General features: G+C 36.5%; 1 protein-coding gene across 1 annotated transcript in view; it reads left to right on the top strand.

Annotated features, from left to right (window-relative positions):
* Positions 1 to 10,502, top strand: part of LMBRD1 (LMBR1 domain containing 1) — a gene marked incomplete at its 5' end in the record, with an annotated part of 61,233 nt that extends 50,731 nt beyond the window's left edge. The window contains 6 exons of the mRNA XM_009872641.1: positions 12 to 164; positions 6,343 to 6,407; positions 7,170 to 7,272; positions 8,539 to 8,643; positions 9,429 to 9,578; positions 10,458 to 10,502. Of these exons, the coding sequence (XP_009870943.1) occupies positions 12 to 164; positions 6,343 to 6,407; positions 7,170 to 7,272; positions 8,539 to 8,643; positions 9,429 to 9,578; positions 10,458 to 10,502 (621 nt within the window). The remainder of the gene's footprint in view (positions 1 to 11; positions 165 to 6,342; positions 6,408 to 7,169; positions 7,273 to 8,538; positions 8,644 to 9,428; positions 9,579 to 10,457) is intronic.
* Between the last annotated feature and the right edge of the window lie 1,578 nt (positions 10,503 to 12,080).

Genomic DNA, 12,080 nt, shown 5'->3' with positions numbered 1-12,080 from the left:
CTGGTAACCAGTGCAGAGATGGTCGACCTCTGTCATCAAGGGATAGACGGACTGTACAACAGCTAGAAGAGAGGCTAAGGACACTTCGAAGAAGAGAGAGACATCTGGAATCTATTGAGAAAAGCTGGTGGACAAAGTTCTGTGAAGCCATCAGACCTCTCAAGGTAAAACTTTTTTTTAAAAAAAATTTTTGGAACTTTAATTGGAGTAACTTCCAGCTTTCTTCCCATATACATCATAGGTCAAGTTTATCAGTTAACCATCCTGAATATCAACTGTTTTATTTTTTTAATTACTGTTTTACTACAGAATGACAGCCCTACAGCAAGTTGTTTGAACTCTTGGAAAACCTTTTACTTTGCCTAAAATCCGATTAAGATTTAAGAGGAGCAAGTCCTAGCTGATGATCTATAGTACCACTGCCATAGAATATACGAATATCTTACCTTTTCTCAGGCATGTGAAAAATGGGAGAAGGAAGAATTGTATAGCTGTCAGGTAGCTTAAGTTAATCTAGATTACATGTAGCCAGCAGAAGTGAGAGATACTTGGAGAATATATACATTTAGAATGAGCATCTTGCCAAGTAATTACTTGATCAATAGTAAGCTAGCTACAAAGAACTTATGTCTTGATCCTTAACCAGTGCAAAGGAGACTGTTACTGGGACAAAGCTTTGATCTTGGTCTCTTTTTGATCTTTGGACTTTGACTTTAGAAGATAACTGGTTTTAAAAATGAGTACTTTTATGAAACACCATTGCTGTATTAAGTATTTTTTGCCAGCTAGTTGTAGGAATTAGTTTTAGCATTACTTAAACTGTAGGCTGCACCTTGAAAAGCTGAGGGAAGACTATAAGCAATTTTCTCTACCACCGTTACTGTTAATGCTGAGTACCCATGGAAATGAGCTGAAATTGCAGTTGAAGAAAAGCTTCCAGTGTGAAATTCTTAGTGGAGTTATCTTTCTGTGATACATTAGAAATCTAGATTGAGCCCGTTACTTTAAAGGACAAATATCCCTAACTATTCACTTTAATAGTTTGGCTGCTTCCTTTGATTCAAAATATCTTGTGTAGCTTAACTTTTCACATTAACCTTAAATTTGAGAACTGCATTGGGGGTTCGACTAGATGATCTTCAGAGATATCTTTCAACCCCTACCATTCTGTGATACCTATTGTCTGTAGGACTTTAACAGTTCTTGTGTTCTTGTAGGATAGTGTATAATATCCTTAGTTACTTATGGTCAGGATGATATTCCAGAGTCGCTTTGTTCTTGTGGTCTGAATGCTTTTTTATTCTCTGTGGCAGTCACTGTGAATTGTTAACTTAAATTGCAGACTGAAGGGGAGTTGCAGGTGGAGATAATTTTTCCTGACAGATTTCCTCTCTAGAATAGAGGTGTTCTATGAAGCATGTTACAAAACTTGTTTACTTTAACTTTTCCTTGAGCTGTCCTGTGAAGGTGATAATGTCCATCATTTAATTAACATCTTAACTCTTGCAGGACTGTTCACTTTAATAGCATTTGAATTGTCTTTGCATATATATAAACTCATCAATCATTCCGTTAGTGACTTTCATGAAAAGAAGGAAATCTTTTCATTTCCATGTATAGCAGTTCTGATCAACGTAGAAGTGCAGAAAACACCTTGCAGTTTTACATATTGCTTTACAACAGTTGTATCTTTAGTGCAACTTGTATATCATTTTTGAAGAATGTGGCTATTTCTCAGGCTTCAACAGAATTTTTTGTTAAGAGGCAAGTACTAGATACGGAGAATGCTATTTCTGCTTAGTGTTTGGAGTGGTCGTGTATGTGAGAGTTGCAGACTCTGACTGGGTCCGACAGAAGAGAATAACATGTTCAGGAATAGCACTGAGGTCTTCTGTCGTGTGAACTTTATAATCCTATTGTCTTTGCATAGTGTTCTCCTATATTTTTTAGTTATTTTGTAATTGCTAAACATATATTAGTATGTGATTTGTTAAGCAAAGCTGAAACTTTCTCTGAAGAGTAATCTTTGACATGAAGTAAATTTTGGAAAGTTGTTTTACTCAAAAGTGAAGCAATTAACTCTCCAATTTAGGCAAAAGCAACACATCCAGAAGATCCCAAGGAAGTGACTAATGATCAGCATGAGGTTATCAAAGAATGTCAAAGTAGTGTAATTTCTTTCTATAATATGTGAACTTTGCTGTAGATATCAAATCTACTGCTTCTCCTTATGGTTGAAGGGAGGTATTGGGGAAAACGATGTCAGCAGAACATGAATGTTAGGAAAGACTTACCAGGTTGTGAATTGATTATGTGCAATGGCAGGGAAAATATTTTCTAAACAGTTGAATATTTCTAAATTATTTGACCTCACTGTTTAAACAGAAATACAATTCAGTTTTGCACTATGACCCAGAAGTAGTATCCTTCAATTTTTACTAATGAGAAATGCTAGTATTGACATTTTTTGTCTTGGTTTTTGCTTAGCTATGTCTTTTAATTGCATGTGTTCAAATGTAAAACAAAGCTTGAAGTAAGGCAATTCTTACTGTCTTCTGAGTTCTGCTTGCTTGTGTAGAGGCTTTTCGTTAAGATACTGGAGTAACTCATTTCAGACAGCAGTGTAAGTTGTATTAGTAGATGTGATTTCCACTTGTGCTTTTTGTAGTATCTGCAGACTTGCATAAAAATAGTTCACTAGTTTTTGGCAGTTACTTGTATGCATAGTAGCTTGTATGACAGATTGCAGATTAGAAGACCAAAGCAGACACTTGGAGGCATCAAAATTGTGTGAGTGTGAGCAACAGCTCTGAAACCTATTTTGTAGCAACTGCCTGAGTATGGTGGGTACGGTGTCTGTGTTTTGTAACTGAGGAATATGAGGACGTGGCCTGGCAACAGAGCGGTTTTAGCTCCTCCACTATGGTGAGTTCACATAGCTTGAGGCGTGATTGCATTGAGGCCCTGCTTTCAAAGGGACTTAGCAAGTAGGAAATAGTTGTCTTGCATGGAAAGTTAGTCTTCTAATATAGATAAAGTGTTGCTTACTTGCCTTTTTTTTTTTTTGTAAGACTGTACTAAATTTCTCTGTGTGTTTCCTGGCTGAAACCCAGGGCTTTTTGTATTCACATGTTCTAGTACTAAAAGCTTTTCAGCATCAGTTGATAAATAATCCTACTTTGAGAACAAGAGTTTATGATTAAGCTCTGACATTTGCTCTGTAGCTGAGCGTGTACTTCTGTTCTCAGGGGCTTGGATTCCTCTTGTTTATGCTGTGACACAAAGCAACATTACTTTGTAAACTTTTGTGGCTAGGTGTATCTAAATCTTTGAAGATTCTCTGCTTGGTTTAAAGCTAGTGAACTGCAGTAGTATCCTAATAAGATTGTGGATGACACATTTGTCCTATGCTGTAGATGTCAAGTAAAAGGCAAGAGTGTGTAATGTTTTTCTAGCTTATCTTAGACTTTGTGAGGAGGATAGAAAAGGAAGTACTTATGCTTTCCCTTACCTGAACAGCAAATGATATACCCAAGGGAGGTGTGTTTTTAATTTAAGTCAGGTTAAGTTGATGAGGCTCAGCTGGACCATGTAAGTTGCAAGCTCAACTACTCCTCTGAATGTTATGTCTTGCCCAAGTGCTAGACTAGAAATGAGATGTCAATTGGTCTGCAATCAGTTGAAGTACCAGGAGACTCTAGGTAAGAACACAAGGATCCCTTCTGTGACAAGCTTAAGTCAACTAGTGCTCTGAATTTATGTAAACATAGGTTGATGTTGTAAATCTTTTATGCTTCAGTAGTCTTGATAGCACCATAGAAATACAGATTGAGCTAAGAATGAAGGTCTTAATATTAGGTGTTTCAAGCTCTTATTTAATGGACTAGATCTGAGGTTAAAATGGGAAAAGGAGATTTTTTTTTTTTCTCAACCATTTAGCTACTTCTAAGTGTGTTAAGCATCACTTTAGAAGACAGATATGTTCCATAGGTGGTAGGGATGCATGTCTGCTGGCTGAATGTGAAGTAATGCAAGCTTCAGACTCTTGGTTTTAATTGGCTTTGAACGTCTGTTTCCTGTACAGCTAGTACCTAGTGGGAGTTTGCTGTGAAGAGGTAAAATCTTGGTACACTTAGATGGAGATGTGCAGGCTAATACTTACCTTGATATTAGACTCTAAATCTATATCTAATAAAGCCCGCATAAGTTGAATTGGTTTATAAGCAATGTTCTAATAATGTGTTTGATTTTGCGGATGAAATCTTATTTTCAGAATTTAATGAATAATAATAGCATTGTAACTCTGAGTATCTTTAATGAGCAGCTGTAATAAAGTTCTTCACCTTTTCAAGATGGCTGTGAGCCAAATTTTAAGGTTAATAAAACTTAAGCTATGAAACTCACTCATTCATGTGAAAGAGCGTGCATTGTGTTTCTGCATATAGAATTTGGAAATAAATTTGTCTAGGTAGTCTCAGGTCTAGCAATCCAAAACCATTATTGTTTTGACAAGTTCAGAATGCTAATCTGAGACCGATGTTCCTAGGAAAGTATAGTGAACCTATTTGAGCTGTAACTGATCACTCTCTGGACTTTTGTATACCATTTGCTAACCTCCTCAAAGAAAAGATTGTGAGGGAGGAATTCTGCCTAAGAAGTGGAGGATGATTTCCTGAACTAGCTTGTAGCCCAGGAAAAACAATAGGAGGGGTTCTTGTTGAGAACAGCTTGGAGAACAAGGTCCCTGGCTCAAGTGCTGTATTCGGTAGGTGTAAAACACTTTCCTGTGTTTTAATTGTGATCTTAAGGAACATCTTTATTTCTCTGAATCTACTTGATTCAGACCATTCATAGAAGAACCAAAAGAAATGAAGCCACTTTTGAAAGTAAGTGGATTCTTCCTGTAAAGATAAAGATGAGAAGGAAATAGGGAAAACATTTACAGGTATCAGAATATTGTTTTCAATTCTCTAAGCTTATTGCTAAGTTGTCTGAATTCTTCCTGTTTAAACTCACACTTTTAATACTTTTGCTATATTCAGGGACTAAATTATCTAGTTTGCTAAGATGTTTGCTTACTTTAATTTAGCCCTTAATATTTGAGAAGTGTTAATGCACAGTTTAACTGAAACCCAGTTTAACTACTGATCTGGTTGGTCTACAAAAATCTTCATTTACTCCTGGTAGACTTAGTTTAGTGTTTTATACGCTACCTTGATTTAGCCAAGACATTCCATTCTTTTATCTATCAGGCAGTTCTGTATTAGTGTGCAAAATCTTACAAAAAAGGCTGTTATTGCTCTTTTTAGAAACAATAACAATATCCAGTTTAACTGTAGTGGTGCTTAAGTTTTTACCTGTACTTATGACTTGCTGGCTAGATAACCACAGCTGTTACACTTTTTTTTCGGTTTCAAATTCTTGAATAGGGTATTGCACTCCAAAGGAGGATTGTGGGGCAAATGACTCACCTAGTGCAGCTAAAGGGGTATGAAAGCTCTTCTAGAACCTTCTCCAGAAGAGGCCTTTATGATGTAATTGTGATGGCAGTTGTGATGTAGTTGTAGTAAACTTATTTTAATTACTTGTAGATAGATGATGTTTTAGAAAAATAGCATTTAAGTAGTGCTTGTCTAGGTTTTCTTGAAACTCAAGTATTTTTCCTACTACTTAGTAGTTGTAAGCTATTTTTTTTCTACTCAGTTCTTAAGTCTTCATGTTACTTCAAAGTTAAATTCCTAGGTTACTTTAACTTTTGAGTCAAAATACTTTGTGAAGGTGATGATTTCTGTAACTTGAACCTTCAAAATTGCTATGAAATACTCAATACTGATGAATAGCTGTGAGGACTTCCAGGCAGAAGCAAGAAAAAAGTAGATCTGGTATTTGAGTTGAGTTGCTTGAGTTTTACGTCACTCTCTCCAAGTGATTTGGTCATTGAGTCTCTGAGTAGTGCTACAGAAGGGCTTGGTGGCCAAGGGAAACCAACTCTAATTTCCCTTAAGCTCAAATCATCATCATAGAATCATAGAATGGCCTAAGCTGGAAGGGACCTTAGAGATCATTTAATCCAACCTCCCTGTCGCCAGGGACGCCACCTCTCGACTAGATCAGGCAACACATGGGGACCGAACAGGAATCGAACCCGCGACCTTCCATGTATATGGTTAAGGTTTCCCATATAATATAGGTTATGTATTCTGCTAAATGTGTTCATAAAATGTAAAATCTCATCTGTTTGAGTTCTGAAGTGGACCATGTTTGTTAGTCTTTTACTGAGACTTAGAGAAGTCTTCACTTGTTTTGACTGCAAGCACTTTAAATTGTAATCTTCACTCCTAGATTGTATGGGGAGTATTCTTCATCATCGTGGCACTGCTCTTTACTGTGTCTCTGTTCTTGTCAAAGTAAGTACATTCCAGTGATCATCTTAACCACTTAATGTTAAAGTAGAAACTATGTAGTTTAAAATTCAGAGGTGGTTTACTTCAGAGATCAGCACACTTTTCTATACTATGTATCTGTAACTAGGACTACATTTCTCATTATAATAGTGTATATTAAAACTGAACAAAATTTACTAAAACAGATTCAAAAAGAACATGGTTCAGCTTGACTGACTGTATACTACTGAAAACTGTTCTGATTCAGCAGAGAAATTAAGCATATATGTTAAGGAAGTTAAATTCAGGCTGCAGAAGTATTCTGATTGCTTGAATGAATCTTAGTGCATGTAGGTACCTTTTGGGCTGGGTAACAGGTGCTTAAATTCTGGCAGTAAATTACATGTATAATCCATTATGATGTGCATTATGTTGTAATTGTTTCATGGTGTTGAAAGTGCTGTAGCCAGCTGCAAATCTGACAGATTTTGAAGAAGATTGACACTAAAAAGAGGTCTCGAATTTTTAATTTTTGAGACTAGTCAAGTATGCTCTATGACCCAAACTAGGGAAAACCTAAAATACAACAGTTGCAGAAATCAGTATATCTTTTCATAGGACAAGTGCAGTAAGTGTGGTAAAACAAAATGTGTATCTTTATATAAGTGAAAAATCTGTCAGTCTCTTGGCTTAGTTTAGTGGGTTTTTTTGAAATGCCTTTTTTAAACTGAAGACAAAGCTCTAGGAGAACTGTCGAACTTATCCATTTTTTCTTTATTACTGCAGTTTGGACAAGGCTCTGCATTCAGCTGGATTTGACTCGGGATTTATAATTTTAGGAACTAATCTGACCAATCCATTGAATATGTTGTTGCCTATTCTTCAAACAGTAAGTATGAAATTGGTGATATACGTAGGTAAGCGTGCTCCTCTCTTTTCTGGTGAGCTAGCAAAAGGCAAACTACGCTTCTCCAAGTCAGTCATTAAAACAAACCTGTCTGCGTGTGTGCTTTGTAAAAGCAAGACAACGTCCTTATTAACAGTCTCTTAGTTTTTAGGTACTGATATGAAAACTTTGGTAGGATAGAAGCCAGTTGCTGAAGGAGGGTGGTGCTTCAGAGTAACTTCTGATGAGAACATAGTGGCGATGAAGAAAGGCATCACTTAGTTATCATGCACAGAATAAAAGCCACTTTCTCCCACGCCTTACCTACATCCTAGTTGTTTGTATACTTGATATCTTATCCCTCTTATGTGGAGTAAATGCACTTTTTTCACTTTTTGATGTTTATTGCACCCTGAAAGATATATTGCCCTCTCAAGGCCAGGTTGGATGGGGCTTTGAGCAACCTATTTTAGTGCTAGGTGTCCCTGCCCATGCAATGCGGTTGGAATGACATCATCTGTAAGATGCCTTCCAACCCAAACCATTCTATAATTGTATGCATGCTGTAGTAATGCTTTACAGAATCACAGTTAGTCATTGAAACAAACCCTACATAACAAGAAACATCTGTTAACTTCAGTAGGATTGGAATGCAACAAAATGACATGAATTTTTGGTAATCAGTCATGGGAACCCCAAGAAAAGCCTTAGTGTAGGTTAGTGTTCTACCTCTCCCCTAGTTGAGTTCTTTCCATTTCTTGGTACAATGTGTTGACACAATGTGTTGCTTCCCCATGTTTTCTATAACCATTGAACACCTAAGCTTGTGGTTTACTGAGAAAACCACAGCAGTATTATCTTAAGCTGTTATTCACATAAGTATAAAGAAGTTTTGTGTGGAAATAATGTTCAGAAATAGAAGGCCTATACAGTACTGCAACAGTTGTTGCCACTGCAGGCTTTCTTGTAAATGTGCTCTCACAACAGAATTAAGCATTTCTTGGCCTAAAAATGTATAACACTTCAAAATTAAGGGAAGTTTTAAATTCAGAGAAATACTTTACTTTACCAAACTAATTGTATAAACTTGAGCAGCAAGCTGTATTACCTGTATTTGGAGCTACCTATGTAAAACTTTTAAATAGGACTCTTACTACCTCAGGTGCTATAAGTAGAAACTACTTATTTAGCTTCAAGTGATGGAAAAACTTGTTTTCTAGTTTGAATGGGTTTTTTATGTCTTTTTAACTGCTTGTTTTCTTGTTTTAGGTTTTTCCACTTGATTATATTCTCATAACAACTATTGTCATGTACTTCATCTTCACTTCAATGGCAGGGATTCGAAATATGGGTATATGGTTCTTCTGGACAAGGGTAAATATGATTTCTGAGTTTAGTTTATAATAGATGTTTAGCAAATGTGATATTGAATATATTTAATAAATAGTCAAATAGTCACTACTTATGGAATGCTTCATCTATACTGGATGTTGTAAATACCATTGTATGTCTAATGAGTGTTAGAAGCCTGCTCTACAGTTTTCTCTGCCGCTGAAAGGTGTTCTGGCTTGATGGATTAGTTTGATAAGCAGTACAGTCAGCTGACTCTGGCAGGTGCTTGATCAGTGACACTTTGGCTTCTGACTTCAAGTTAAAGCTGTGTGATTTTTGGTATACTGGAAGTGTTAGTGAATTTTATGATTGAAATCTGAACTATGCATGTGGTCAGTAGTGCTTGACTTGCTTTTTAGGTGGCAAGCAGGTTTATCCAGCTTAATAAGAGCTGCGAATACTCCCTTTGTTTCTAGATCTGATTAGAGGTATAGTGATAGGTGACATCTTGCCTTGACAGAAGGTCACAATATTCTTTGACCAAGGCAGTTTGTTGGTGATAGACACTACCATTTTAATCTTGCTGCTAACTGTGGACTTACAAATGTTCTTAGTCATTGATGCAAACAACAATTAATTTGGTTAAATAGCTCTGTTAAATTCAGATAAATACACCTGAAAACCTCCTTTGACTCATTGGAGTTAAGTAGCCAGATAATTTTAGAAGACTCCCACTTATGTCAGTAGAATTAAAGCTGTTACTTGAGTTAAAGAGGGTTTTAAATCTCTCCAGGAAAAAATAAAAAGTTTTTGTTTTCTGGTTCTAGCTTTATAAAATCAGACGAGGAAAAACTCGACCTCAAGCACTCTTGTTTCTCTGCATGATACTTCTGTTGATAGTTCTTCATACAAGTTACATGATCTACAGTCTTGCCCCTCAGTATGTAATGTATGGAAGCCAGAAATACCTAGTACAGGTAAGATGTAATTAATTGTTTTTTTTTTAAAAAGATCTTGCCTTCAGTATCAAAAATACACTGTTTAAATTGACTTTTAAAGCTAAGCTGATTCTCAATTTTTAAGATTCTTTTCTAGTAACTTTTTAACTAACTAGTAGGTCTCTCCAATACACAAACTAGAAACTGTTTGTACTCTATATAATGTATCATATATAACAGAACTTAATTCCTAGATCATCTTTTGACAGTGTAGAATTTGAGTATTACTTTTCTTCTTTTGATAAGACATCTGCTAGCTTCCACTAAGTTTTATGCATGTATGCTTAGATTGCTGAGTGACTGCAGTGTGGGTTAGTTTTAGTGTACAGGGCTGTCTGTAGGCTGAAATCAATGTCATTCTAAGGTTGATAGCTTTTATGTACATAGATAACTTGGTATGGTGGAGGATAATCAGAATGAAGCTGAGTACATGCTGATTAATTACATTTTAGACACTTGGACTGTCTGTCTTCACAAAAGTCATTGCAGTTCTTGTTTTATAAAATGGTCTACAGATTTAAGTAATGTTAGTCTCTGCTTGTATTTTGGCACTTCTGTGTACTTCAAGGTTTTGGCAGTTTTTTGTCTTTATGATGTCCAAAGACTTTATTTATTGTAGTTAATCTTAGTTTGAGTGGAGTCTTCCGTATTTCTGGAGAAATGCGAAGCTAGACATCATAATCTTGAGAGGTTTTATTGACAGCTGTCCACCAAGATCTCTTATCCTACAGAGGTAGGCATTGTTAGATCTGATCTTGCAAATGCAGACAATTGTGTTACAAACTGGTTGCTCATATTCAGGCACAATAAAGTCCATACTTCTTGGTGTGCTCTTTGGGGTTTAAGTACAAGTTTCAGACAGATGAAACAATTGAGCTGGAGCAGTTGGGAAAATGGATTTAAATGAGACTGAAGTAATGGAGTGCTGCTGTGAGCATTTGGAGTACTTCTCTTAATGTTCCAGAAGACTCTGCATCTGGCAGGAGAACACACTGCTTTAAAAGAAACAATCACCCACCAATATTTAGTAAAATGTATAACGTGTCACTGTCAGTTGCCTCAGTTAAATGCAAAATACTTTGAGCAAAAGGATTACAAGGAGAAATTGAGGTAGTGTTAAGCATATTAGAGAAGAGGAAACTGATCAACTTAAATGTGTTGAGTGAAAGTTGTAGAATTGTCACTGAAGACAGTGAAATATTCAAGAAATGCTGCTTTTCTGCTGTCTTTAAGCCTAAATTGTGTCTGGTGATGAGATGTTGGTCATTTTCTGTGTCTGACTACCCTGATAACTGGATGTTAAATTTTTGTGTTTTGAAATGGGAGATGATGGCTGGGAATGGATTGACAGATTTCTCTGTGGATGTTAGCAATGAAGAGGTTCTTAAAAGTTATAAGTTGATTATTATGGGACTGAGGAGTGGCCAGGAACTTAACACAGGAACTGAGCAAGTGAAATATATTTTATGCATATGACAAGGTTTCTGATGATGGAAGCTGAACACACCACTTTACTTGGGCAGTCTAGATTTTCATTGCTCACACACATGTGCCACAGTGAATTTCATAGTTTAAAGTAGTGTCGCTGGTAACCAACAGTGTATAGAACCAAGCAATAAACAGAGAATATTCCAAGCCGGCTTGGTGAATGAATGGGCTGGCGTATTTCAGAATCTGGTGGCTCACTGAAAGACAGTGTGTAAAAGGAGCACTTTCCCCTTTTTTTTTTTTTTCTCTTCAGTGATTCCCAATCTAGTAAACTGTCAAACTAATTTGTAACTTAAATCTATAGTGATGCATTAGACATGTTAGAATCCTTTTTTATTCTTGAACTGTTTCTTTTATAGACTGTTGCTCTTGACAAGACCTTTTAACTTTGAAGTGCTGTTGACTTTTCTGGGTAATTGAATATGTGTAGAAAAATGTAGCTCTTGAGAGACAATTGGCATTAGCTAGACCAGGACTCTACTTGCTTTATTTAACTCTTTGATCATGGGGGTGTTCAATGCATGTATCCCCAATTAATCAAAAGTGACCATGTCTCTAGGGAACTTCTGAATGCTTCTTTTGGATGCGGTACCCTTACCAGCTGAGGCTCTGTGTAGGGCTTCGGTCAACTTGCATAGCTCTCCGAATGCTGAGGAGTGCTTGGTTTCATTAAGACAACCTATATACATCTGCTAAACAACCATGAGTCTCCTTATAGCTTTTCACAAAGATAAAGAGATCTGTCCACATCTAGACTGCCTTCTCAGCTTTGTAACACAAATGTAACTTTGCCTATATGTGACGTGTAATTGCTGTTTCTGTTCAGCAAGGCCACGTTTTTATTCCATTTGTCTGAAAGACCACTGTTTGCTGATGTTTCTACCTAGTAGACCTGTAAGACTTGACAGTTCCAGACAGGAATTAAAAGGCCAGCTATAGGTGACACTGATACTTTTCCCCAGTGGAGGGCTGACTGGAGCAGCAGCAGTCACT

This window comes from Apaloderma vittatum, unplaced genomic scaffold (assembly GCF_000703405.1).
Source record: "Apaloderma vittatum isolate BGI_N311 unplaced genomic scaffold, ASM70340v1 scaffold17707, whole genome shotgun sequence".
Classification (NCBI taxonomy): Eukaryota; Metazoa; Chordata; class Aves; order Trogoniformes; family Trogonidae; genus Apaloderma; species Apaloderma vittatum.
Note: the sequence above shows the minus strand (reverse complement) of the source record. Positions and strands in the feature narration are given on the sequence as shown.